At 42.3% G+C, this 26,415-nt stretch overlaps 2 protein-coding genes across 2 annotated transcripts in view; both read left to right on the plus strand.

The window, feature by feature from the left end:
• Positions 1-22,891, plus strand: part of fndc3ba (fibronectin type III domain containing 3Ba) — a 95,467-nt gene extending 72,576 nt beyond the window's left edge. Inside the window, exons 19-27 of the mRNA XM_047611102.1 lie at positions 55-160; positions 781-953; positions 1,758-1,871; positions 2,324-2,473; positions 3,762-4,042; positions 6,889-7,107; positions 13,711-13,877; positions 15,915-16,042; positions 17,955-22,891. Coding sequence (XP_047467058.1) covers positions 55-160; positions 781-953; positions 1,758-1,871; positions 2,324-2,473; positions 3,762-4,042; positions 6,889-7,107; positions 13,711-13,877; positions 15,915-16,042; positions 17,955-18,266 — 1,650 coding nt within the window. The 3' untranslated portion in view covers positions 18,267-22,891. The remainder of the gene's footprint in view (positions 1-54; positions 161-780; positions 954-1,757; positions 1,872-2,323; positions 2,474-3,761; positions 4,043-6,888; positions 7,108-13,710; positions 13,878-15,914; positions 16,043-17,954) is intronic.
• Positions 22,892-25,217: 2,326 nt separating this feature from the next.
• pld1a (phospholipase D1a) overlaps positions 25,218-26,415 on the plus strand; it is a 35,736-nt gene continuing 34,538 nt past the window's right edge. Inside the window, exon 1 of the mRNA XM_047611104.1 lies at positions 25,218-26,400. The gene's annotated coding sequence lies outside the window, so the exon portion shown is untranslated. The remainder of the gene's footprint in view (positions 26,401-26,415) is intronic.

The following is a 26,415-nucleotide window of genomic DNA, read 5'->3' on the forward strand; positions in this document are numbered from 1 at the left end:
TGTTGTTCCTTCTCTTTTGTTTTGTGTTCTTGGGGTTATTATCTGCTCCTGAAGTGCACTGTTAGTGTTCCGGTCCGTACATTAAGCGTCCCACCAGGGCCCTGTCAGCCGCCAAGGATTGTGGGTAAAGCCAAACATAAGGAAGTGCAGTTAGAATGGGGTGAGTAAAGAATTTCTTTCTGCTATTTCATCTTTTTATTGACCAGAACATAATCAAAAAAGTATTTTTTATGTATAGCAGCCAAATCACCCTCTGCTTAATACATTTCCCTGGCCCACTCAAATGTAAGCCAGGTCAACCATGTTTCGGCCTAATTGAGCCCTAATTTAGCACATTAAATGCCTGACCTACCCTCATATCTGCCTTAACTCCCCTAATGTCAACTCCTATTGCAGGTCATTGACTGTTATCTCTTGGCAGGCAAAAGTCTCCCATTCTGCAACTCTGAGTCCTTTAACCAGTTTAATACAGCTGGTCACATCCCTAATCAGCTCACATTCAGACAGCGCTGCTGCAATTACTGGCTTGAGCTGAAGGTCAGACAAATGTATTTGAGGGTTTTCCCCACTGTCTCCATCATTTATTGCTTCCGTCCTACTGCGAACACAGTGACGCAGCTGGTGGAGGGGAAAAAAAAAAAAACCTTAGAAATAATTACAAATTTACCCGTTGAATCACTCTGTGAAATATATATAAACAAACACGCAATTTAAAACGAATCTTTATGTACGAATAAATTCCTTTATGTCTCTTCTCTTACCTCACCCCCTCCCCCTTAGACTCCCCTGCCTCTGAGGGAGTGTGTGCGGAGTGTGTGTTCAGTGTGGAGATGAGCGAGGGGGACTCCAAGCCAGCAGAGGTGTACCAGGGCTCCGAGCTGCAGTGCACTGTTGCCAGTTTGCTACCTGGTGCGACGTACAGCTTCCGACTGAGGGCTGCCAACGAGGCTGGGGTGAGAAACAGACACTCGTTTACTCACAGTAGCAGGAATATCCATCCAGTATCCGCCCAAGTAAAAGATCCATCAGCTGGTGTTTACACCATTTAGAACCATAAAATCCCATGTAAGAATCAGCCAGCTCCGCGGCTCAGCCTTTCAAATTATTACAGTAATTGCTATTTTATGGTTGACAAGCATGGTTGACAACGACCTCTTGTGTGCTTATGGAATCTGTTCGGAACATTCAGCGCATGATCCGTGGAAGCTCTTAACATAATTCCTGCTACAAGAAATTGGACATAAAACCACCGAGGCTTTGCTGCTTCCACAAAGACACAGGACCAGTGGTGATTAGGTCACAATGTCCCAGGCAGTTTAGCAGGAGTACGTGGTTGGAAGCAGAAGTGTTCCACAGTATGAACAGAATATTAGATTGGTTTGATCATCCACTCAGTCAGAGGTGAACTAGCACTCAGACTGGCTGATCAAAAGCAGACACAAACACAAACACTTGAAAAAAGTGGGAAGAGCAGAGGATGCCAAAAAACATACAACTCAACAGGCTGTCCTTTTAGAATTGTGTTTTCAATCCAGCTTGGGTTACGCCCAAACACTAGTTTATATGAACAGTCCAAATTTGAAAGATATTTAGTCTGTGGTCCTGTCTGACACACAAAAAGTACACAAAATCGTCATGTTTGAGAAGTCAGATAAGCCTGGAAGGCATTCTCGTTTCAAAACAAAAAGGCGAAACAGTGGCCAGTTCGGTTTCTGCGGATCGACTTATCGGTGTGTGCTGTTTTCTGCTTCTCTTAGTTCGGCGCTTTCTCCGAGCCGACAGAGGTGACGACTGCAGCGGGTCCTCCTGGCCAGTGTGGGGCGCCACTCATCACTCTCACCAGTAACACATGTGTAACGCTCAACTGGGAGGTGAGACAAGCTTGTAGGAAACCACATCGTTTTTTTAAAATGTGTCTCAAGAGACCCATCCTCCCTTTTTTTAGTTTCTGCATATGATAAAACATGACTTTACATTTCTGATCCTGAGCTAACAAGAAGATCAAGGGACTGCTGCATTTCATATTTGTCCAGATTATCAATGATAAAAGAAAGTCCATGGTTTGATATTTTAATTGAAGAAGACTCTTACCCTTTTATTCCCCTTCGGCCTTTTGATGTGGCATTTGATGAGAACTGAATATTTGCTCATAGTCCTGTTGGTCTTGATGTTTTATTTTTTTAGTTTCATCGTCTAACACAACCTCTGGTTTGAACTCATTATAGATATGTAGAGTTCCGTGCTTGAAAGGAAGCTTCTGCAGATTTGTCTTGAGCTGTGAATCCGGTCACTTGTGCTGAATGTGCGTTCCTGTGCATTGCAGAGCCCCGAGGGTTCGGGCACAGACATCTCTGAATATCGCTTGGAGTGGGCGAGGGAAGACGAACCCATGGAGCTCATCTACTGTGGGTCCGCCACACAGTGTGAACTATCAGACCTTACGCCTGCCACAGATTACTGCTGCAGGCTACAGGTAACACACAAACTGAAATACTATATATATATATACACACACACACAGCTCGAGCGAGCATTAAATATAAAAAAAAAAGATAATGATAATTGATTCAATATGTGCCCTGACTCTTAATCTGGAGCACAAATAAAGACTTTATTTTTGTATACGTTCGTCTCTCTCTTATCTGATGTACCCTGCGAAAGTACACAACTAGGTGCTATACTAATTCATAAGCGTATTTATTATTTTCAGAGAACAAAGTCAGGCAGACCTGTTTCTTAATCACTGCTTGTGTGTGTACATGGTTTGTCTTGGCGTGTTTCCATTCTCTGGTAGTCCGCACCTGTGTGCGCGATACGTCTGTATCTTAAGAGGATTGCGACAATGCATCACACAGGAGGCACTGACCCGGCTGAACTCTCTGTGACTCCTTACGTTTCGTACCTGTGCAAACCTGCTGCAGCATTCTTTCACATCTGCGCTACTTGACAGCACGCCTGTTTTACGAGCACACTTTCCAGACATGGTATCTAGGAAAAGCTAAATCAGCTTCTTTGTGTTTTTCGACGCTCACCGTATGGAATTTGGTGACTTAAATAAATCAGAAATACTACAGAAATGTAAAATCGATCTTCTTGGGCCTTTAGCATGTAGATAATTTGCTATTATAATAATAATAATAATAAGTCAAGGCTCACGGTTAAAGTTGCTTCTTTTCTTGGAAAGCAAAGGGATCATCGTACATTGTCATGATAAAAAATAAGTGCAGTCTTTGACCTTGTAAGGGCTGTGCATTTTTTGACACTTAGAATAAATCCATCATTCTGCAGAGACAGTTTGTTTTGTCTCAATTCAATTTAATTTAAAAGCCAGAAAGTGCAGGCATTGCTTGCAAATTAACAGTAAATATTTTTGTTGTTATTGTTTTCATTCTTTCCTTACTCTGGCAAATGTACTGTGGTGTATTTTAATTGGCAGCATTTCACTGGCAATTGAAAAGCGTTTATTAGAAGTATTAGACGGCACTAGAGTTAGACTAATGATCTGTCACAACTGTTTCTTCCTCCTCTATTGTTCCTTCTCTTACTCCATTTCTGTGTTATTCTTGCCAAATCTTTTTACTTTTGTCCCATCTCACTGTCATCTGTCTTGTTGTTGTTGTCTCACTTTCATCACTTCTATTCTGTCCTCAGTCATCCCTCCATTCTCAGTTACAGCATTTACCCCTTACCTCATATCCTACCACTCTCACACCTTCTGTGTATTGTTTTTTTATTTGTGTGTGTGCGTGTGTCCTACTCAGGCGGTGAATCAGGCGGGCGCCGGCCCCTATAGCGAGCAGGTGAGTTACCGGACCCTAGCGACGCATCCCGACCAGATCTCATCCCTCACCCTCCTGGACCTCCCGACCTCCTCGGAGACGGGCCACTCCCCATCCACCTGCCTCCTCCTGAAGTGGGAGGAGCCAAACAGCAACGGGGCGGAGATCACCTCCTACATCATCACCGTGGAAGACCAACCCATCACTGTGGAGTCGGGCACGAGTCACCTTGTCACAGGGCTGCAGCCAGACAGTGAATACAGGTAGTGTTTTCGGCTGATTATATTTAGATTTCAGAACATCTCAAATATGGAATTTTATAGAACATAAGAGAAGAGGTATTTATGGATCTGGTTTAGGGCTCGAAGGGAGCCGGATCTTGTGGATCTGTTCCTTTCAAAGAGTTGTTCAAAAGAGTGGCTCATTTTGATATTTATTTATTTCTAACATGCCAGTCTGGAGGTAACTTATACTGTCTTCAAAATAAGCATTGTGATAGAGTAATATTTGGATTAGAATCATTCATTCTAGATAGACATTCGCTGTATTTATCACATGAGAATTTTGGTAAACACTTTTGCGCTGACCGGTAATCAAACCCTAGTTCACTGCCATGCTCACCGCTACAGCAGCTCTGTCACCAACACTGTCTCAAAGCAAAGTGGGAACTTCTCAGTGCAACTTTGTGAAAGCAGAAAAAAAGCAACTCGGTACTCTGTTAATAGATTCAATTCGTCTGCGAACATCACATTTCTATATAGTTAACTCCACTAAAAGATTTATTGTACACTGCAACTGGGACTAAAACGAGACAGATCCTAGTATAGATTAAATTCATAGAACTCTGGATCTTTACTTTCTCATAAAGCAGTCAATAAATCTCAGATCAGCGCTCATATCTTTATTGCAGCACTTTGCAACAGAGGCAGTTATATTTGTTATCTGGAAATCTGAGGTGAAAGGATTAGTAGTAGTAGTAGTAGTAAGGCTTCCTCCTACATTAGTAAAGTCTCTGGGTATTAACAGACAAAAGCACTATCTAAAAACACAGTGCACAAAATACCAAAATTAATGACATCTTTATTAATGACAAGTTTATTAAGTAGTGGGGGTACATAGAAAACGGTGTAAAGTAGCCAGGGATAGCCTCATGTTTACTTGAACTATGATGTCAAACCTGTTGTACTCGAGCAGCAGTAAACAACCACTTACTGATCTGAATCATCAACTATTGCCTCGATGAGCGATTCTGATTCTGATTACATGTGCGGTTGTATGTTCACGTCCATGTATGTGACTATGCGGCGAGTTCTTTGAATTGTTTTTTTTTTTTTTTTGAAAAAAAAGAAAGAAGAGGGCACCTGATAAGTTAGGGTGTCGCGGGGTGGAATGATTACACACCATTGTTATTGTTCTGAGGTTGTTTTTGTCCCAATGTCACTCTGCTCTCTTGCATAATGGTTGCCGCTGCGGCAAAACACTATGTGCGTGCGTGCGTGTGTCCATGTATGTGTGTCCATAAGAGGCTACCTGTGGGAGTTGTTTTGTGTGTGCCACTGACTGCAATTCTGGTTGTTATTTACAGCGGGGGTGCACTTCAAATAGGATTATTCATAATTTATTTGTAGGCATGGCTTTGTGCTGGTTTAGTGCAGGGTAAAACGTCTTTATTGGTAGGATATTCTTAATAAGTACTGTTTACGCTTCAGTTTTTTCCCTCTCATCCATCCATACTAAGGACAGTGAACTCTATACTGAGGACAGGGATGATGTATTTGCAAGAGAATAATAGTTTTCCATATTTCTTACAGAAAATAAATGAATAATGAAATACGTTAAGTATGATTTAGTTTTTTAAATATAATTTCACGGGTGTTTATTCTTCCATTTTTCTGCATACTAACGATTTAACATTAAGACGCCATTAAAACACATTAAGAGGATAATTCCCACACAGCCACACATTGAAAAAAAAAAAAAAAAAAATCATTACAGCCACAGACAATGCGTTGCAGATTTTTGTTAACAGCCTTGGCTGCTCGCTTGAGGTTTTTGGGATAAACCTGTCACTAAAATACACACAGTCTATGTAATCTAGTGGTAATTTGGCTGATTAAACTGAGCAAATGCTCAGTTGGGAGGTTAAGGTTCTCACTGATGTACCATTGACTTTCCCTTATTTAATTTTTTTAAATAAATAAATATATGCTGTATAAATGCAAAGATATACATCAGATATACATCAAAATCTAAGCTTTATCTTTAATCCTTCTTTTCAGTGTCTAACAATGTTTTATCCATATGCTTAATTAGCCAGAGGATGGACCAACATACCCTTTATCCTCTTTCTTCCCTCGGCCACATGAATTATGATGAAAGGTTATAGTTACACAGAACCGGCGATTAAATGTCAGAAGGTAGAAGCTCTCTAGCCGAGCACCTCTGATATGGATGCTAATCAGCTGATCAGACACTGACAGAAGGAGGGGTGGGCGAGGGGAGAGGGATTCTTAGAAGAAAGGCAGCAGGGGAGTTTGAAAAACAGAAATCCATTTGTTCCAGTTTGTTTTAATTAGCAGTAGATCTGTGTGTGTTTGTGTGTGTGCACATTCACCTTTGTGCTCTTGATCGCATGGATGCAAATGCACGCACGCTCCTTCTTTCTTCCTAATTTGTAAGTATTACCCATTGAGTCCATTGTAGCAATTGAAAAAAGTTATTTCTAAACAGCTGATCTTGCATACCTTTGTGCAGCAGTGTTTTTCTTGCGTATTGCGCATTCATGTCAAATGTGAGCCAGCATGTCTGATATGTTAAAGTCTCATGCTGGAGATAATTGTGATGGCTGAAAGGTAATGGTCCAAGCTAATACACCACATCAGCCTCTTTACTGAAAATTACTCCATCATTACATAAATAGGCCTACAGATGCTCCACGAGTGAATGTGGCTACACAATGCATACATTTCCCCGTTTACTTTTTGCTTATGATATTCATCCCGGTGCACATTCTCGATCAACCCAAATGTATATACAGTTTATAACGCTTGTTTAAAAAAATCAGATGACAAACAAATAGTAATATCTCTCTTTTTCCCGTAACTTTTAGCGTGCAGATCCAGGCGGTGAATGCCATCGGCTCCAGTCCCTTGAGTCCACCTCTGCTCGCGAGGACACGCCCCCTCCCTCCGGCACCGCCCCCGCTCGAATGCTCAGCGGCTGGCCCTCAGAGCCTGAAGCTCAAGTGGGGCGAGAACGCGAGTCACACGCGTGCCCTGCTTGCTGACGACATGGTCTACACACTACAAATGGAGGACAAGAACCACAGGTGGAGTACACACACACATGCGCACCTGTTTACACAGAATCCACAACAAAGCGTACTTAGCGTAGACTGAGAAGGGGTCCAGGAAATGTCCACTTCTAGAAACATTTAAAACCCAATTTTGCTTTGCTTTGACCAAACCATTTCATGCAGAATCACGGGGGTTGGTCAATATTACTTATCTTCTGATTAGGAGATATTTAACTTTTTTTTTTTTTTTGCCAAAATCATGTGAAACCAAAGAGACCACTTATTTTACCTCTATATTTTATTATTGAATTACAAAATTAAATTTTTTATGATGATGGTTTAATAGTTTTCGCTCTCTTTTTTTTTACCTATCTTTTGGGGCCCCTGGCAGTTGAGGGCCTTTGCAATGTCTCGCTCCGGCCCTGGCTATGTGCTGGCCGTGTGCATAGGTTACGGTCATGCAGTACTCTAAAAGAGCCTTCGCTCTACAAACATTAGCATTTCATGGTGAAGAGAAAAGCCCTATGAGCTCAAGAGCACAGAGCAAAGGTTATTACATTCATACTTTTAAACTGAAGCACGGCCCCCATTAGCATTGTCTCTTTTTAATGAGCAGTCTACAGTCTAGATCTTTACGCCCTGGTTTTGGATATTTCTGCTCAAATGTGGTCCTACTACAGATTTTTTTTTTTTTAAGTTGGAATCTCATCTCTGATGGGATGTGGATGTTTCCTCAGAACGTTTCACCCATTGTTAAATTTTCTCAGAGTCCTTAACTCGCAGCCAAATCAGGACCCAGAAGGTCTATGCAACACATGCACACACAAGAAGGACAGAATCTCAGCAGCTTGACAGAAAATAAAGGAGTGTGTGCTGCAGGTCTATTTAGAGGTACTAGTCAGATCTTTTTGTGTTTGTGTTTTTTTTTTCCCCCCTCTGCACGGTAACAAGATGTACCAGGGAGTAGTCATGCAGACGGCTTCTGGAGCCAGCCTGCAACAATCAACCGTCTATTTAACTGACTGGTCAGGCAGGAGTGACAAAGCGTAGAAAAACGGGGATGGAGAAAATTAGCAGACTAAGGTGCAGGAGAAGAAAAGAATATAACCACTGACACAGAGTTGCACAACTGGAACACGGAGTGCGGAGGGAAGGTTTTAAGGGAGTCTTTGAGACATAAATAGCAAACTGAGTAGCAACCACTTTTATCTGCTTGCCTGCCTGCCCACCTACCTGTAAGAACCCACTCCCCCTGCCCAGCCCTCTCTTTTTTTTTTTTTTTTCCTCGGCCTCTATCAGTGTTTGAATTAAGGCTTGGCCGGCTTCAAGTTGGCACACAGGTATCTTGGCACCTCTGGAATGGGCCAGAGAGCTCAGGCAACAGATGGGGCTCTATCTGGCAGGCTGTGATCCGTTAACCTCTTTTACGCAAACACATAAACACAGGCGTACGCACAGACACCGACTCCCCCGCCAGCCAAAATGAAAGCAGCTTTCACAGTTTAGCGAATTTTATTTACCGCTTCCTAACTGGCACGGTGTCTGGCATGCCAATAGGCAAGTCTATTTGTGACCAGGCTCGAAAGCATTTGAGTATATTATGTTTACGTTTGCAGGCGCCGTTAGTAGTTAAATGATTGTGATTGTAATGTCATTATGTAGTTCTTTGCAACGGGAAATGGTGCGGTTCATTCCGTGCTAGCTCTTGTGCATTCATGATAATATCGTGGGTGACTTACATCACACGTGAGAAGCTGGCATTTGGTCAAAGAATAGAACTATCATTTGTCTTGCCAGTTTATTTCTTTTCCAGTGCACGTGTCTTCTTCTGTCTCCTCAGTCAGTTCAGCATCAGGGATGATGCTTTTTGTTGTTTTTTCTCCCCCACATTGCCGCTCGCTCCTTGTGAGAGAATTTGCTTCCCTGCCCGTTCCTTCCTTGAAAAAGAAAAAACATTTTGGTCCATAATTCACCCTGATAATTGTATGTAAATCACAATCAAGGTGAAGCTTTCACTATGGCATTCAACATTAGTAACATTGGTAAGAAGTAAGACCTAAAAGGGAAGTTTTGTCTGTCTTGGACGAGCTAATGTTTGATTTTTTTTGTGCCTATTCATAAAGATGATGTGCTCAAATAAATAACATATATAACGTCATACTTTTAAAATATTTTATAGTGACTTCAAAGCCATCCAAGTTGTCTGTGACTGGTTTTGACTGGTGCTAGGAATGCAGCGGGTTTAGGGTTGCTTTGCTGCACAAGGGCCCGGCAGCTTGCAGTCACGGATTTACCCATAAATTCTGCATCGTTTCAAAGACTGCTTGCAGATAATGTGAGGCCATCTGGAAGTGGATCTTTCAAAGGGATAATGATCTTAAGCACACTTGCAAATCAACTAAGGAATGGCTCAAATAGAAACGCATTGGTTAGGAAATTGACCAGTCAAGAGTATAATGCTAGATTTGAATCCCCTTGAAAGACGGTGGGGCACTGAAACCTAAAGCACGCAAGAAAAACCTCTCAAACATCTTGCAACTGAGCGGATTTGTTACGGAGCTGTGGAGTCAATGTTGAAAATGACAGAATAGCGGTAGGGTGGAATGAGTTGAATCCAGACTCGCAAAGGACACGACTGTTTCAAGATATATCCAAATGCAGATGAATCAGTTGGTGTAAAGACAAACGGTACTTTTAGCAGAAATCTCCACACTGTTCATGTACATGGTTTAATAGCACCAGTATTGCTAATGTATTTGATACACAGCATTCATTTAAATGTAGCACTTCTAAACAGGCATTGTGCAACTGTGTGACACAGTCACACAGTCCTAATTGCCCTTCATGGATACATAAAGTTTTTTTCTGATTCTGATTCTGATGGAAGATGGAAAGGTCCGACAAATGAAGCGGCAGAACAAGAGGGCTTGTGCCAAAAAAAGGTTTGAGGTCGGTTGTTTGGGGTTTATTAGGGTGCCCAGATGTCCCCGATTTATGGGATAAGCCCCTGTTTTGGATGACCTGTAAGTGTCCCCAATTTTGGCTTTTTATGAATGAGGAAAAAAATATGTTGCGCGCAGACTACAGTCATTACGGTAGCGCTTCTATTAACATTACAGACATAGCAGTTTAAATAATACCGTGATAGAAATTTTTTCCCTCCTCTTCATCCTCTTCATTCATAAGTTACTACACAAGCAAAGTGTAATTAACACAATCGCTCCGTAATCACAATGTGCGATTCTTGTCCGGCTCGACCTAATTAAGCCTGTTTGGGATTCAGTATCTGCAGCTGCTGGTAGTTATGACTGTGCGTTTAGGTGCGTTAGCAGTAGCATTAGTGGCGCATCACTATCCCTTGAAACGAGAGGAATGTCAACAGATGAATGGCCAGAGCTGGTTTACAGGGCTCTCCTCCAGCGGTCCTCCTTTTTCCTGTTTGGTTTCCCGTCACGTTCCATTTGAATGAATTAGCCTCCCTTTATTTATCACTGGCGAAATGACCTTGGCAACCAGATCCTTTATTGCTAATGTACTGAACGAGACGGGGAGGGCGCTATGAAACGGGAGTATTGAATCTGGAAACAGCTGTGTAAACAAACATATTGAATAGCAAAGCCACAATTCAAATATAAATTTTCTGATGTGGCTTAACTTTTTTGCCTCTGCCCGGTCCCTTGCCGTTTTTCTCTTTCCGTCCTCTGATCTCATTCACGTTTATTAATCTTGTTTCATCGTCGAATGGATGACTACACGTCAGGAGAGCCTCCAGGGAAATGTGCATCTACTTTCATAATTTTTAGCCTCTGTGGTTTTCACCCAGCCGTGTCTCTGTTTTGCAGCAGATGACAAAGAAAGGCATTTTCTCAGGTTCACATCCTTGCCTCCCCTTTCTTTGCTACACTACCCCTCCATTCCTCTTTCTTGCTCACTTTATTTTCCCCATTCTTATCTTGCCGTATGCAGACTTGTTGCTCATGTTCTGTCCTCCCTTGCTCAGAGCTTTTTCATTTTTCCTCGTTTTTTTTTTGTTTTTTTTTTCTACTCTTGCCCTTATAAAGGTGCTTGTTGTTTTGTTTTTTTTTTCTCCCTGTCTCATTTCACTTCCCTCTCATCTGCATTGTCCACGGTGCCTTCTGGCAGTGGTGTCGGGAGTTGTGACGATGCCATGGCAACGTGGACACGGCCGCGCAAAGGAGGCTTCAACATTCTGACACAAAGAATTTTTAAGATGAATGCAGGTGTCAACATTTGTCTCTCACTTTGATCTTGCCCTCCACACACCAATCTAAGAGCCAGTCCATTCTTTGCATTCTTTCTGTCCGTGCTTTCTGTTCTATAGGCACACCGGTCTGGACGTAGAATATCCACGATGCTTGAGCTGAAACGAAATGATAATAATTTAGGTTTGGCAAATATAACTCGCACATTTCAGTCTTGTTAGATGTATTTTGACACTTAAAGTCTCTGCTTTTCGACACCGCAGGCCGCCATTCTGGGAGCAGCAAACAGTTGTCGTTTTAATGAAGAAGTTACACAAGAATTGGCCATTTCCTATCATTCTCTGAGCAACCACGGCCTGATTTTTATGCTGCACACAGCACGAGTGTTTTAAAAGCAAGGCTCGGAAAAAGGACTCGGTTGATAAGGTGTAACCCCCGCAGCTCTTCATCTAATGGCTCACTGTGGGTGCTCTTTCTTTTTCCACTGCTCCCTGAATTATTTCACTCGACTGATTTGCACTCTAAAAATGCCAATAAATAAATAAATAAAGTGTTTTTTTACACTGTGAATCTGCGGCAGCTAGAAAAGGTTTCTTATCTTAAAAGGTTTGGTTGCATCGGCAGCCTCGACTTTTCTGCGTTCATGTTGTGTCATCGCTTTATATACATTAGCAGTTAATACAGATTTATTTTCTGTGAATGCCACTTTAATTATCAATCAAAGCTGCACACATTTACTTATAGGAGTTTTCTGAAAACAGTCTGACCTGGCATGCATACCGGGTTGAAATAAACCCCCTTTGATATTCTCTTAGAGTGATTGGTTGTTTTGAGGCATTCATTCGACACTCGCAATCTTACAGGAGAGCTTTCCAGGTCCCTCCGGCTGAACAAAGATGTTTGATAATGTCATGCAGAAAATAAATGTTGGCTCACGTGGATGAGCTCAAGGTTCTGGGAAGCACTTACAAATAAAACACGAGGCGCGTTCCAAGCGGCGTTGTGCGACGGCGGCATCTTCAATGTGCGATCTGAAGTGAAGAATTTTTCTCCGCTGAAAATGTGCAGGGAGCAAACGGACAGCGTCAGTCAGAACAAGAACACGGCCTCGTCTGCTTCTCACCTCTCTTTCTTTGTCCTCCTCTGCCCCTCGTTAATTGGTTGGCGCTCTGGCCGTGAACCAAGCGCAATTCACCTCATTAAATGTGTCCAGGGGATTATTTTGTACGCGGGTGTTTATTGTCTGTGCTCGCGCTCATTGTTTTGAAATTCTGCCACACAGCTCTCTCCAAAAGAGAAGAGGTCATAACTCCTGATGATCTACATGTGGATTTATTTCTTTTTTTTTTTCTTTTTTCTTTGGCCTGTTCGGATCAGAGTCAACAGAGAGTAAACTACATTCCAATCACTGAACTAATTCTGCCAGCACTGAGTATTAACTCTATCGCCCAGCAGTGAGGCAAAGGATTAACAATACCATAAATCAGCCCGAGAAACAAATCACTTCTCTGTAGTGCGGCTACATAAAGAGCTCATCTGGAGTTATAGGCTTCTACTAAACCGTGACCTCTCTCTTCTCTTCGCTCGCCGCTCCCTCCGTCTCCCCTCATACAGCAAACCCTCCATCATCGTCTCCTCTCTTATAATTACCAGTCACCCCCCTGCTTCATTTCTCCTCTCCGCCGTGTCCTCCTCTGATGTTCCTCCTCTATCACTGCCTGCTCCCTTCCCGCTTGCCCCGTCATCCGCCTTTCTTCCTTTCCTTCCTCCCTCTCTTCCTTAACTTCCTCCTCTGTTCCCTCTTTTGCCTGCGCGTGGTGATGAGCCGATAGCGGATGCAAATAACCTCTCCTCAGCTCGAATCCGCTTCCCTCCACAAGCCGCTCGTTTTCCCACTTGCCATTCCTCCTCCGCTCCATCAATCTGTCCATCTCGGCAGCCAGGAACTGTTTTGGCGCTCGTTATCGTCAGATTTGTGACTATGACCTGTCAGTATTTGTCCCCGGCGTCCATAAATCACAGCTATCTTTCTTTAAGGTGCACCCTTCTCTCTTGCATTTCAAGGTCTTCACAACTTTACTAGAAGTAAATCCTGCCTCGCGGTAGCATATGCTGAACCTATACGTACAGTATTCCACCTTACTAATAATGTGTTTCTTTTACTTCCTGCTCTGCCAAGTCCATTAAAGTCTGGGAGAAGTGTGTCAGTCCAGTTGTGAACGTCATGTTTTTACCCATCAATGTCTTTCTCACCGCAGCTTCCATTCACCTAGCACCGCTTTCTCTCAACTTCACTCCTGGCCTTTTTCCTCTGACTCAGCCTTTACTCATCCCTCTCCATAACCCCGCCTGAGTTTTCTGTCCACTTTCGTGACTCACCCTCTCTCTCTGTCATTGCTTTCTCCCATTCCAGATTTGTGACAATCTACCGCGGCCCCAGCCACACCTACAAGGTCCAGCGGCTGATCGAGTCCAGCAGCTACAGCTTCAGAATACAGGCCATCAGCGACGCTGGGGAGGGTCCCTTCTCTGACACGCATACTTTCTGCACCACCAAGTCTGTGCCACCTGCCCTCAAAGGTAAACTCACCTGGAGAAAGTGCGTGTTTTTTGTTTTGCTGTAAGGCTAGATTTTGGGTTGGTACGTTTGTGCACAAAAGTCCCGTCTTACAAAACTACAAAAAAAAAAAAGAAGGAATTACTGGTGTGCACAGTAGGCGGATGAATCAACATTTTACTTCACTGCTAGTCTTTTGCAAGAGTATGCGTTACTTGTTTTATTTAGTTAATGCATAAGTGAATAATCATCATACAAACCAAATTTTTTACATTTTGAATTCAGTGTCACTTTACTAGCACAAGGTTTAGCAACTTGCCACGTATCATATTCCAAAAAGGCGTTGAATAAAGGCAACTGGGAAGTCCAGTTGCCTTAGTTACCATGACCTGGATGACTGAGAACCTTCACAGACACGTGTTATATTCCGTATTTTACTTTACATCATAGGTCTTCAACAGGGGGTCACAAAATCTCCTTTTAAAAATATCCCCCACAAATTAAAATTTCTTTGAATACATGTTAACATGAATCCAACATATTTTAGTAAAAGGATAGCTTAATATTGAATGCAAAATGCTAATAATGATGTATATTTATGAATAGCACTAGGCTGAGTTTAACATAGAACACATATAATAGGTAGGGGGTCCCTACTTAATCTCTCCATCAGTCCTCGTAGAACTTGAAAAACGTTGAAGACCCCTGCTTTACATGTATTAACAAGCTAATGTTAGGTCACTTTGGTTGTGCAATTTTCACTAGTAAAAGACTCCACAGTATTACATGGTGCAACACATTGTAATTGATTGATTTCATGCACCCACGGTCATGTTACAGCTACGCTAGGTTTGAATTTTTTTTTTTTTGAGTTCTTGCAACCGCAGAATGAAAGCTGTGCACTTAAACCAAAGTGGTGCTTACCAATCAGCGTTTTTGATGCGAGCCACTGGCAGCTATGGGCATGTTTTCTTTATTTTTTACACATTACATGCAAAGACGTGTCTGCAAATATGCTAATCCCACTTAGCTCACTTGCTGCACGTTCAGAACTGCAGCTTGTTTTGTGTCCTCTCTTGCACTCTGACTGCTTTGTCGTCTGGTTCCTTTATCGACTTTGTTGAAGTCATGCCCGTGATGGATGATGAGAGGCTGATCCAATCACCTGCCAAGTATTCCTTTAAAAGCAGCTGCTCTTCCCAAACTGTCTCTAGAGACTATTTTCGGATGACCCTGTGCGACAAAAGAATCAGATTCCTCAGTTCCTGCAGCTTAAAAATGTCTTCCTGTTTGGATGTTAAAGATGACACGTTTACTGCAGCCTTGCCTGATACTCGCGTCCAGTATATGATATTCTCTGTAAACCCGGGAGCTGGCGGGTTATCACTGTGACAGTAATCGCAGCAAGGCGTATCCTGTTATAACCAGAAATTGTTATAAATATCCCTATGAGGCCCGTAAATGTGCAGCGCGGTATTGACATATCCATTAACAGCCTCTAGGGTCCAAACAGCTTCTGTAAACTCTCAGCCATGTACACGTGCACCGTCTGAAAGGTTCTCTGAAAACCAGCGTTTATTCTGAACAATAAAGAGCTGGAGGTGTTCGGATCAGTAAATAGATCCCTGGGTACGAGAAAAATTTAGTAAAACGTGTTTAGCGGCGCAATTAATGCAATCTGTATTGGATCAGTGTTTTTACATCATTTCCTGTGACATATTACACAGTTCCCTGAGGATATGGACACGCTCTGCAAAACAATTGTCAACACGGAGAACCATTAATGCGCATGTGATGTATTCACAGCCCAATGTGCTTTCGCTAGTAGCTCATTGATCACCATTAACATGGCAGTAATCATTACTGCTGAAATGAAGTAGTCAATTCTGTGACCGAAAAGGGCCTTCATTATGAATTGGTGATTGGAAATATGATATTTCGATTAACAAAAGGTGGATTTATTTAAGATGAAGAAATGCCCCTCGTCTGCTCCTGACCTTCTTCAAATCCAACGCTGTCAGGTGTTAGAAATGATGTTTTGATGCTATTTATTCCAACAGCCCCCAGAGTGCACCAGCTGGAGGGCAACATGTGTGAGATCTCCTGGGAGACGGTTCCGCCAATGAGAGGAGATCCCGTGAGCTACGTGCTCCAGGTGCTGGTGGGACGAGAATCAGAATACAAACAGGTTTGTCGCTCTCTGTTCATATATATATGTATATATATGTGTGTGTGTGATAGCTCTAGTACCCCTCTCAGCCCAGAGCTGTGTTTTTAATTATTTGATTCAAATTTATTGATGTGGAATAGCATACAACTACTCGAAGGATATTGCTAATCTCCCGAGAAGCAGAAAAATTCGGTTTGCTTTGATGGGAAGGTACGCGCACGGAAACAAATTTGCACAAACGCGAACAGAAACACTCACTCCTCCTGGACATAAATTTGTACAAAGCGAAGACACTCTCCCGCTCACTTACACTCCCTTGCACCGAGAGACATTACGTTTGGAAATTGAAGGTGATCTGCGGTGCCAGCAGTATTTACCGAGAGGTACCAGAGGATTTCTAATGAGAATTGCGACACAGAATCAGCTGGGGGGGGGGTTGGCTAGAAATCTGGGATTGGATGGCTGGCATCTGAAGCAATGAGCAAACAAGCAGATAAAAAGACATTTGTCTTCTTGGCTGTTCAATTTAATGCTATTGAGTTAGAGGATGGTTAGATGGAAGAACTGCTGATACTCACCAGTGGATAAAAGAGCAACTGTGTAGATATGTCTGCAAGAGGGATGTGTGTTTGCTCTATTCATTACGTGCACACAAATCAGCTGTCCATACTTTCTCAACTCTGTGACCAGCGAGTCTTATATTTCTGTTCTTCTGCTTAAGAGCCTCAACACTGAAACTAATGTTCAGCCCACCTGCGGGGTTAGGGTTAGGGTTAGTGTAAAACCTTGCACATACTTCTGTGGCCTTCAAGAAGCAAATTAATACTGAGGTGTTTGCAGCTGTTGCTGTGTCGTCATCCTTGATCCTCTACAAGGCCATTCAAGTGATTGGAACCACAGAGCGTTAATAGGTTGTCCCGTATCGGTACCACGTCATTAGATTATCATACATCTGCTGTTTTTTGAGACTCCCGGGGTTAAGTTGAATAAATGAGCTAATATGAGTCATTCTCTTACCCATAGACTCACATTGGCTGTTGAATGATGCAAAGTTATCACTAAAATAATTATGATATACTTTAGATCAGGTGTTTTTATTTGCCTCTTGCACATCCTATTGTGTCTTTGCTGACTGGCTAAATACGCATGTAGGAATTTAGTTGCTACTTACTTGCTGGCAAGTAAGCAGGAAATAATTGTTACTCCTTTATCTCTGAAAGCAGCAGCACTGGGTAGATAACTGATGACAACCACTCCCCAAATTTGATCAGAACAGGGACACCGTTTGCAAGGTGTAGCAGAAGCATGAGGTCATCAGAGATGATCAGAAATAGCATTTGTGGATCTTTTTTTTTTTTTCCAGGATTGTGATGAAATGTCTGTGCTCAAAATTGACTTGAACCATTTCTCTTTGTTGAAAGATACTTAATGAAAAGTTCAACCATGTCAAGAAAACAAATGAATCATTTGCAGTAGTGGCCTTAGCGAGCACGCAGGTCTCCTTTCTCTCTAGTGTAGGTCTTCAACAGGGGGTCCGCAACCCCTAGGGTGTCCGTGGAGGTACTGCTGGGGGGTCGCACAATCTTTGGTTGATTAGATTTTTTTTTTTTTCATTTTCTGCCACAAATTTTAATTTCTTCAAATACACATTAACTAGCCTAGAGGCTTCTGTAAACAGTAGGCCCCGCTCCCAATGCTGCTGAGCCAATCACGCAGCGCATATTAGACATTGACTCTGTCAATGAATAAGACAGTTGCATGGCCACCCTTCTGTTGTACATGTTTGACACAACAACAACAAAAAAATTAATATTTGAACCGGTGTATTATTTTTACAGCTTAATATTTCAGTTTCATATAGAGCACATACAGCAAAAACAGCTTGGGGGTCCTTGGCCTGAAAAGTTTCTTCACTTTCCTCCCCTCACAGGTTTTTAAGGGAGAGGAGGGCGTGTTCCAAATATCTGGTCTCCAGGGCAACACGGACTACCGTTTCCGCGTGGGCGCCTGCCGCCGTTGCCAGGACACGTGCCAGGAGCTGTGCGGACCGCTGAGCCCCTCCTCCTTGTTCACGCTGCGTCGCCAGGAGGCGTTGTCATCGGGAGACCTGTGCGCCGTGGACACGGGCAAAGGGGCGGGCCTGATATCGAGCGACGAGCGCTTCGCGGCGCTGATCGTGTGCGTGTTCGCGGGCTTCTCCATCCTCATCGCCTGCTTGCTACAGTACTTCTTCATGAAGTGAGGGAATTCAACTATAGGATAGAAAGAGGAAGAAAAATCACAGAAACACTTTAAAAAAAGAAAAATTAAAAAAAAATACGTCTATGAAAGAACCGAATGAAATCAAAACAAACACTTGAGATGTGCTTCTGAGGCTATGTTATTTTTTTTTTGTTTGTTTGTTTTTCTGTAGTCAAAGTATCGATCCAGGCTTTACTCACCTCGTTCCTGTTGTCTCCTGCCTTCACTCATTTTGATCTCATTTCTTCTTTCCACGTCTCTTTGTATCATTGTCCATTTGTTAAGGATTTCTGCGGAGGGAAGCCTTCTCTCGGCTGTACCTCGGTTGGGAAAGAAAACCGATAATCAAGCCTTAAAATAGCTGTGGGCAGCCGAGTTGCTCCTCAGACTCAGACTTGCATGTTTTACTTTGTATCTTGTTTAAAAAGAAAAACACATATTCAGTTAGAGAGCGTGTATATTTCTTGACAACCATTGCCTTACTTGTTTTTCAACGTTTAATTTTCCTTCTTCTTCCTTGTTTTTTTTTTTTTTTTGTTTGTTTTTTTGTGTTACATTTTGGCTGCAGCCTTTACTCGTTCAGCCATATCCAAGTGTAGGCCTTCAAAGCTTTAGCTGCTCGTACTCATCCAGTTTGTTACTAGCCTACTCTGCGGGCCGGCGGTCTTCTTGCGCAAAACCCGTACCTGACCATACATAACAATGCGCACACCTGTAACTACGCTCATGCAACGACAATGACAAAAGAAAAAAGAAAAAATTCCTCCTGAGAAGTCAATCGCAAATCTGCTCAGCTTTTCATAGTCAGTCAATCACTCATTCAGCTACCAAAGCGATGCAATCCATGTGTGGTGTAAGATGCTGCTATCCTGTGATTTTTTTTTTTTTTTTATTATATCTGAGAAAGAATGGAAAACCAGTAATCTAATATATATACACAATATATAAATATATATATATATATATATATATATTATAGCAAATATCTGTAATGCTATAAAAGTGATGTAATATAAGTGATGGCAATGTAAGGTCTGAAGTACAGTGTAAAAAGGGAGAAGTGGACTCTAGGTGCTCAGTAACAGCCGCTCTGAGGTCATCTTGCGCGTAAGGTTGAAGGAGCCCTTAAACACCGGTCTTGGATCAGTATATGAACCTCCGTTGGTATACGTATGTTGGGGCGGGAATCGGCTTTAGGTTAGCCGAGGCTGGGAGGTGGAGGGGGGCCGTGGGGGGATCGTTGAACGGCTGCGACTTTCCAGTAAGGGCTCGGCTGAACGCGGTCGTTTGGCCCCTGAGCTTCTCTCCGTATCTCTACCATCTCAAAAGAAAACTAGCCTAATTTATCTGTAGCTTAAGTAGCGACACGTCCGTGAACGTCACAGACCCAGAGGTGCTAACAGCCTGCCAGCTAGCCGCCCTTCTCAGAGCCGCGTTTGTGTGTTAACCGGGAAAAGCATTAGGAGCTTAGCTCGAGCTTTACCCCTTCCTCTTAAACGTAACCCCAGCCGCCAGCCAGAGCAGCGCTGAAGCCGTTCCTCCTTCCAGCTAGTCTGTGAATCGATACATTTGAAGAGTCTTGTCCTCGCTCCTATAACGATCTGTAATTACCTTCTTATTCTTCTTCTTCTTTTGTTTTGTTTTTTTTTGCTCTGGCTGCTTCTCTCTTGCTTTTGATCCATCCCATCTTTCTGTCCAGGCTCTGTTTCATTCTCTCTATTAAAAGGTGCTTTATTGACATGTAATCAGAGCGGTAGCAAGTCTGTGGTCTCTCCTCAGACGGACACGTTTTCTGAGGACTTGAACTAATGTTCACTAACCAAACAAGCCTTTGACAGAACACAAATCAAACAGAACAGGGCATTCTGACACGTAACGACCCCTGACCTCCCGTCTCAAATCCCGAAACCTGTTTTTTTTTTTTTTTTTCCTTTTGTTTTACCCCAAACCTGACCAGCGAAGCCAAGGTACAACCCAATACATACCCTGATAATCCAAAGAAGTCACTCTGAGGGATTGGATGGGAGACGGAGGCGGTAGTTAGCTCTGACTGGCAGCCTGTAATGTACCTCAGGGATAAAGCCTTACAGAGGGGAGATCAATCCTGTCATCCCCATTCGCTGTCCTCATCGCCACCATCATATTAGCCTCTCTTCCTCCGCTTTTCTGTCTTCCTCCCTCTTTTTCCCCCCTCTTTCATTTTTATTTTTATTTTATATATATATATATACTGTATCTCGCCCTCTGTCTATGCTGTGCCTTGCTCCTGTATGTGTCAGAAAAGCAAAATGGTTTACTAGCTCAAGAAAAAAAAAAAAAAAAAACCTTTGCCAAAGTCGATGGGAAAGTTAAGGTAGAGTTCTTTTTCTAGGTTTTATTTATACTATATATTTGCATACAGTACTTTACATGCCAATTACAGTGCAATCTTCATTTATTTATTGTTTAAAGATTAAGAGACAAGTGTAGTTATATACTAATTTTTTCTTGTAGCATGTTTTTTTTCTTTTAAATTTTTTTCTTTTTTTTCTTTTTATTTTTTTTTTTAAATAAATGGATGTATGTTAGATTGTATGATTAAGGCCAGCATTCCTTATCTCAGTAACCCTTTAAGTATTTCTTTTACAGCTGTTGGGAACCTGTAGCTCATCAGTCCATACAGTGCAGTTATCATTGCCGTTTCAAACATGTAACCAAATGCCTATGGTTTTTATTTCTGTTGTTTTTGTTTTTTTTGTTTTCTTGTTTTGTTTTTTTTTCTTCATCTCCTGTTTCGGCCACGCACAGGCAAGCAGTTCTTGTAATGCTTAGAACGACATGTAGCAAGCCAGGCCCAAGGGTCGGATAAAGTCAACCTGTATTGGGATAAACGTTTGCTGCCTTTGGCTTTTTTATTTTTTGTTTTTTTCATTATTTTTTCTGATTAGTGTTATAATGAAGCTTCTGATATCGTTTTACTGTTTTAATGCCAAAGTGCAAGCTTTCCGTGTCCACTAGATGTCGCTTTCGCAGCCGTCTAAAGGGTCCTGTGATGTTCTCCTGTAACGACACAGCATTATTATTACTATTGTTGTTATTATTATTCTCTCGAAAGGAAAAAAAAAAACATTAACTTGATCTGTGATTATGCTTCTTTTCATATTATCTTTTTATTTTTTTTGTTTTTATTTTTTTTGTAAAGCAAAATGTGCCATTTTGAAATGTGTAGCCCCCTTCCGGAGCCGAGTTTTGTAACACGACCTGATTTCACACTGAAAGGTAAAGAAGGCAACAAAACAAAACAAACAAAAAAAATACAATCATTGCAGTGATTTCAGGCAGACGACGACAATGATAATATCGACGATTCCTTTTTCCAGGCTAGTGCTGGTGTAGCAGTAGTGAGTGTTTTGTATCCAGTGTTTTTTTTTTCGTTTTTTTTCTTGCTAAGAGATGATATACAGAGATATCTATAGAGCTATAGAATGAGATGGTAAATACGTTATGACTAACAGAGTTGAAGCACTTTTTTTTCAGGCTTGATGAGGTAAATGTGAGCTGGAGGAAACCCTCAAGGCTCGATTCCAAACACTACTGCCAACGCTGTCTGTTACATTCGTTTGGCATTAATTTGCCGTTGGCGTCACTGTGACATTGGCATTACGAGGGGGTGGGAGGGGGGCTCAAAGTACGGCAACAAAGGAAGTACATTTCAGCTCATAGGGAGCATGGGGCCCTTTGTCAGGTGTGCTCAGATGTGTTGCATTGTATTTTACAGGTGACGTGTGGGGCTTAAAATGCTAATGTTATGTCGCCCTGTTGCCCACCCACAGCCGCTATGCCCCCCTCCCCCTCTTTTAGGCCTTAATGCCCCACTAGGAGAGCAGAGGTCCATGGTGCATTTGATGTCAGGCCAGTTATGCTAGTGTCGTATAGTCTAAGGTTACAGTGTTAACTAAAAGGCTTCATTTTTGTGGGCAGGGTACTCCCTTTCTGTTCTTTGTTTTTTTTAATAATTATTTTCAAGTGCTGGTGATTTTTCTTTTTTAATTTTTAAGAACCTCCTCACTTACTCACTCACCTTGCTGGTCCTGCACATCTGACAGTTCAAGAATGAGAGATAGCGTTTTTTGCCCAGCAGCCCCACGTCTGTGCCTTCTGATCATTTATTATTTTTTATTTCTATTTTTTATTTTTTTGTTGGTTTTTAGTTAATTTTTCGTTCTTTTTTTCTTCAATTTTTATTTCATGTTTTGTACGTTTTTACAGTAAGTAGAGATTTTGACTGAGAGATTGGCGATTTGACAAAAAACGTACAGAGACTCACAGGTATTTAACTATTTTCTAAGCGAGACAAAAGCAGAAAAAAAGAAAGAAACGTATTTTTACCTCACGATTTAAAAACAAACATTCCAATGTTGTCATGGTCTATGAATTGAGATAAGAACAGAAAAAAAGAAAATCATGCATTTCTTCTTGTATTGTAAATGTTAGACAATTTCATATGCATTATATAAAAGAAACTGCCATATCAATTTTAATGTATAGATTTTTGCAAATACTACCCTATGTATGTAAGACGTAACTGTATCGGTAGCGTATATATAATATATTTATGCCCAATAAATGTTTTAATTTTTTTCTGAATATGGTTGCAATGCTTTGTTTATTCCTCATCAACACTGTACATCCGCAAACACACTGTGTACACTCCGGTATTGTTCAACAGGTAGACATTAGAACTGTGTCAGAGAATGGGAATGTCCACGGCTGTATTGCAGTATTGATTTCTACCCTCAAGATTTCATAAAAGAAAGATGATTCTACCCTTTGAGCACTGTTGGAAACACCAAGGGGTATAGGAGTCGATATTTCTAATATCAGGGTTAGCTCATGGTAATTACGCTCGTGATTAAATTTTTTAGACGTCACGGTGGCTCGCTCACGTTCTCCTTTTGTCAGCTGAGGTTTGACGAGTGTAAATTTGCCTGCGTGAACGTTTGTCACCTCCAGATTCGCTCTCTGGTGGCCTTTAGCCAGATAGCTGTAAAGAGAGTAAATCATGGACGTTATTGTACCACGGCGTCCCAAGGGCAGCCGGGGAGAGGAGGCACGGCGCCGCACGCTCGGTTCCCCTTCAGCCTGAGGCCACCCAAGGACTGCAGAGGAATATCACTCCACTGATGCTTTATTTCAATATGGAGAGAACGTGCGGAAGTAAAGGGCTAAATTTATCTTGGTAACGGGAGCTTGTGGGAATAAATATTTGGTCAGACTCCAATGAGAAGTAGTGTGACAGAGTGGAGTTCCAGACCCCCATTGGTGAATGATACCCCCCCCCCCCAAAAAAAAAAACAAACAACAGCAACTTTGTGTAAATACAAATACTGTTTGCCAGCAGTGAAACGCTGGCAACTATTAAAGGACTGTCGACGAAACAGATTTCCATGCAGCTAGCATGGATCCTGACTCTTATTTACTTGCTCAAGAAAATGAACTGTGTGTGGTCTGCGGCTGTACCCTCCCAAACCTTCACATAACTTTGTCTTGGTCTGCCTTAATGGTTAACAGCGAGCAGCTTCAGTCAGCTGACCCCCGCACAGCGTCCTATTGGACGATTGCTTTCAGCATGCTCTATTTAAACACGCCCTACCTTGGCCTGCTTCTCTGCTTCCTCTGCTATCCTTTCCACCTATCCACTAGTACCACGCCATGTTTGCTTTAGTCAGATATGTATCTATGATAGACGCATGTTTATCTAGTTTCTCCTGCTGTTCTCTTCTCTCTGTTCTCGCTTTTACCCGGCTGGCCTTAGGCAGATGGCTCCGTCCACATGAGCCGGGTTCTTGCTCAGGGTTTCTTCCTGTTAAAAGGGAGTTTTTCCTTTGCCGCCGTCACCCTCAGGCTTGCTCTGGAGGTTCAGGCCGCTTTTTGTAAAGCATCTCGCAACAGTTTATATTACTGGAACTTGATAAATATAATATAAAAATGCTGTAGCCTTCCATGATGATTCTGTCTCGGGCTTCTAAGGAAAGTGCGTGGAGAGCAGCCGGGGATCCCAAAACAGAGCCGTATACCGCCAAAGACAACTTCTGCAAATCAAGTTTCGTTTTGATAAAGTGATCCTGACTGAACTAAGTTTCTGTCCACGTTTGTGTTGTAGCAGTGAGCACCTCTCTCTGTCTTCGCTGGTGTCAGCCAACCGGAAAAAAAAAGAAAAATGCTGCCGCCGGTACAGACACACTCTTCAGTTCCACCACCCTCCTCTTTGTCCAACTTTAATTTCTTTACTGCTTACATTTAAACAACAATGTGACTCACTGAGGGATCGCTTCTTTCGTTTTATTTTGTCTAGCCATTTACTTCCATTGCAGATTTTCTGCTCAGCTCCACCGGTTCCGATTCATGTATTTTTTTTTCTTTCATCCATTTCCATGAACCAAACATTCATTTCATTTATTTGCCCTGGCATGACCTTTGAATTTTAATATCCTGCCAATGCTCTCAGCCAACCTGCTGAACCCCTTGTAGTAGAAAGATTTTTCTGAGTGTTTTGATCATCATGCACCTGGTCTGAACTCAGAGGTGATTCAGAGGTCTTTCAAAGCCGTGCTTTCTTTGACGTATTGCTTCACCCCTGTTATATTACAAGCCAGTTACTGGTGAAACAGAGGGACGTGGAGAAAGCGCTGTCAGTGTGTGTGGCATCTCTGTCTGATTCCACTCTGTGCAGTCTATATCCACTCTGTTGCTTTGGGGATGTCTGAAGAAGGCGAATAAGTGGAGCGAAGTGGCACAAATCTGGTTGCAATTTGCATCTAATACCTCTGGAGGACAAACAAGTCAAGTCTGCCAAGTGTGTGCAAGTCTGCGTAAGGAATACGAACATTTTGCACAAATGAAAAGCAAAGAGGAAGTGAGTTTTTCTTTCTTTTTACTTTGACAATCATTGACGGATACATTAACGGGACAGCAAATATTCACATTTTCCAACAAAAAAGAAAAGAAAATCATTTAAACCCTCTATGTACTACTAATAATACCAATAATAAATAGAATGCCATGTTATCAGTATGTACAGTCAGAAAACACTTAACGGAGATACATTCTTCAGACCCAGGAGGCCTTGTTTTATACCCACTGCAGATTAGTGGAGGCTGCTGCGGTGAATTTGGGCTGCCGAATCCAGCAGTGCACAGCACAACAACGTTTCTATTTAAACATAAAAGCAAGAGTATGACAGTTTCTTTTGGCCCGCTGGGACATTTTGTAAAGTGAATTTACTTTAATATTAAATGCTGTTGCATTATCTTGCACACATTTGTTGGGCACATTACTACTTCGGCACACTTGCAAAAATGTACTCTCCTGACACCAGTGAACCGTTTCCACGTCCCATGCTCTGGGAAATCAATTAACAAAGAAAAGGAGACCTTATATACAATTCACATTGTGCGTGTTTTAAGTGAAGAACTCACTCTGCATCGTTTGAGGGGGGATAATAGTCAAGGCTGCTTTTATACAGGCACGGATGATGCAAAGTCAAATAGGAGTATTCAGTATGTTCACTTGCTTGGATCCACAGACTGAGCTCCCGGCACAGCCCTCAGCTCAGCTGGGGTAACTGACATTAGTTGGTCGGCTTGAAGGCAGACAATGGTGCTTTAAAATCAACAGTGTTTCAAAGGTACACTCATCACACGACTCAGAAGGCTGAGGTGCTCGTGGCCACGTGTTGATTTATACAGCAGCTTTGTTAAATGCTCAAAGTGAAGCTATGACTACTTCTCAGAGGCTCCTCATGCACACTCCTGATGACTTACTCAAAACGGCAAGAGGCCTGCAGACTGACCACTTCATGGTGAACCATAATCACGAACACCAGGGACTGATACAGTCGCTAAAAATAAACGAAACGCACAAGAACGCGTCACATGAGTTTCCAAGATACGAGGCACCGAACACAGTAGCGTGATATGCGTCTGTGCGCAGTCTTCAGCTATTTACACGAAGCGCATTCAAAGACACACGGCCACAGGATGCAAGCAAGCCGACACCTCAACATCTGACGCACGCACGCCGCACCTCTGCTCCCCTCCGAGGGAGTGGCAGAGCGGTGCCACAAATTCTACAGTGCTTTCTTTGTCATCCAGAATGTGAGTACAATATAA

This window comes from Mugil cephalus, chromosome 17, assembly GCF_022458985.1.
Source record: "Mugil cephalus isolate CIBA_MC_2020 chromosome 17, CIBA_Mcephalus_1.1, whole genome shotgun sequence".
NCBI lineage: Eukaryota > Metazoa > Chordata > Actinopteri > Mugiliformes > Mugilidae > Mugil > Mugil cephalus.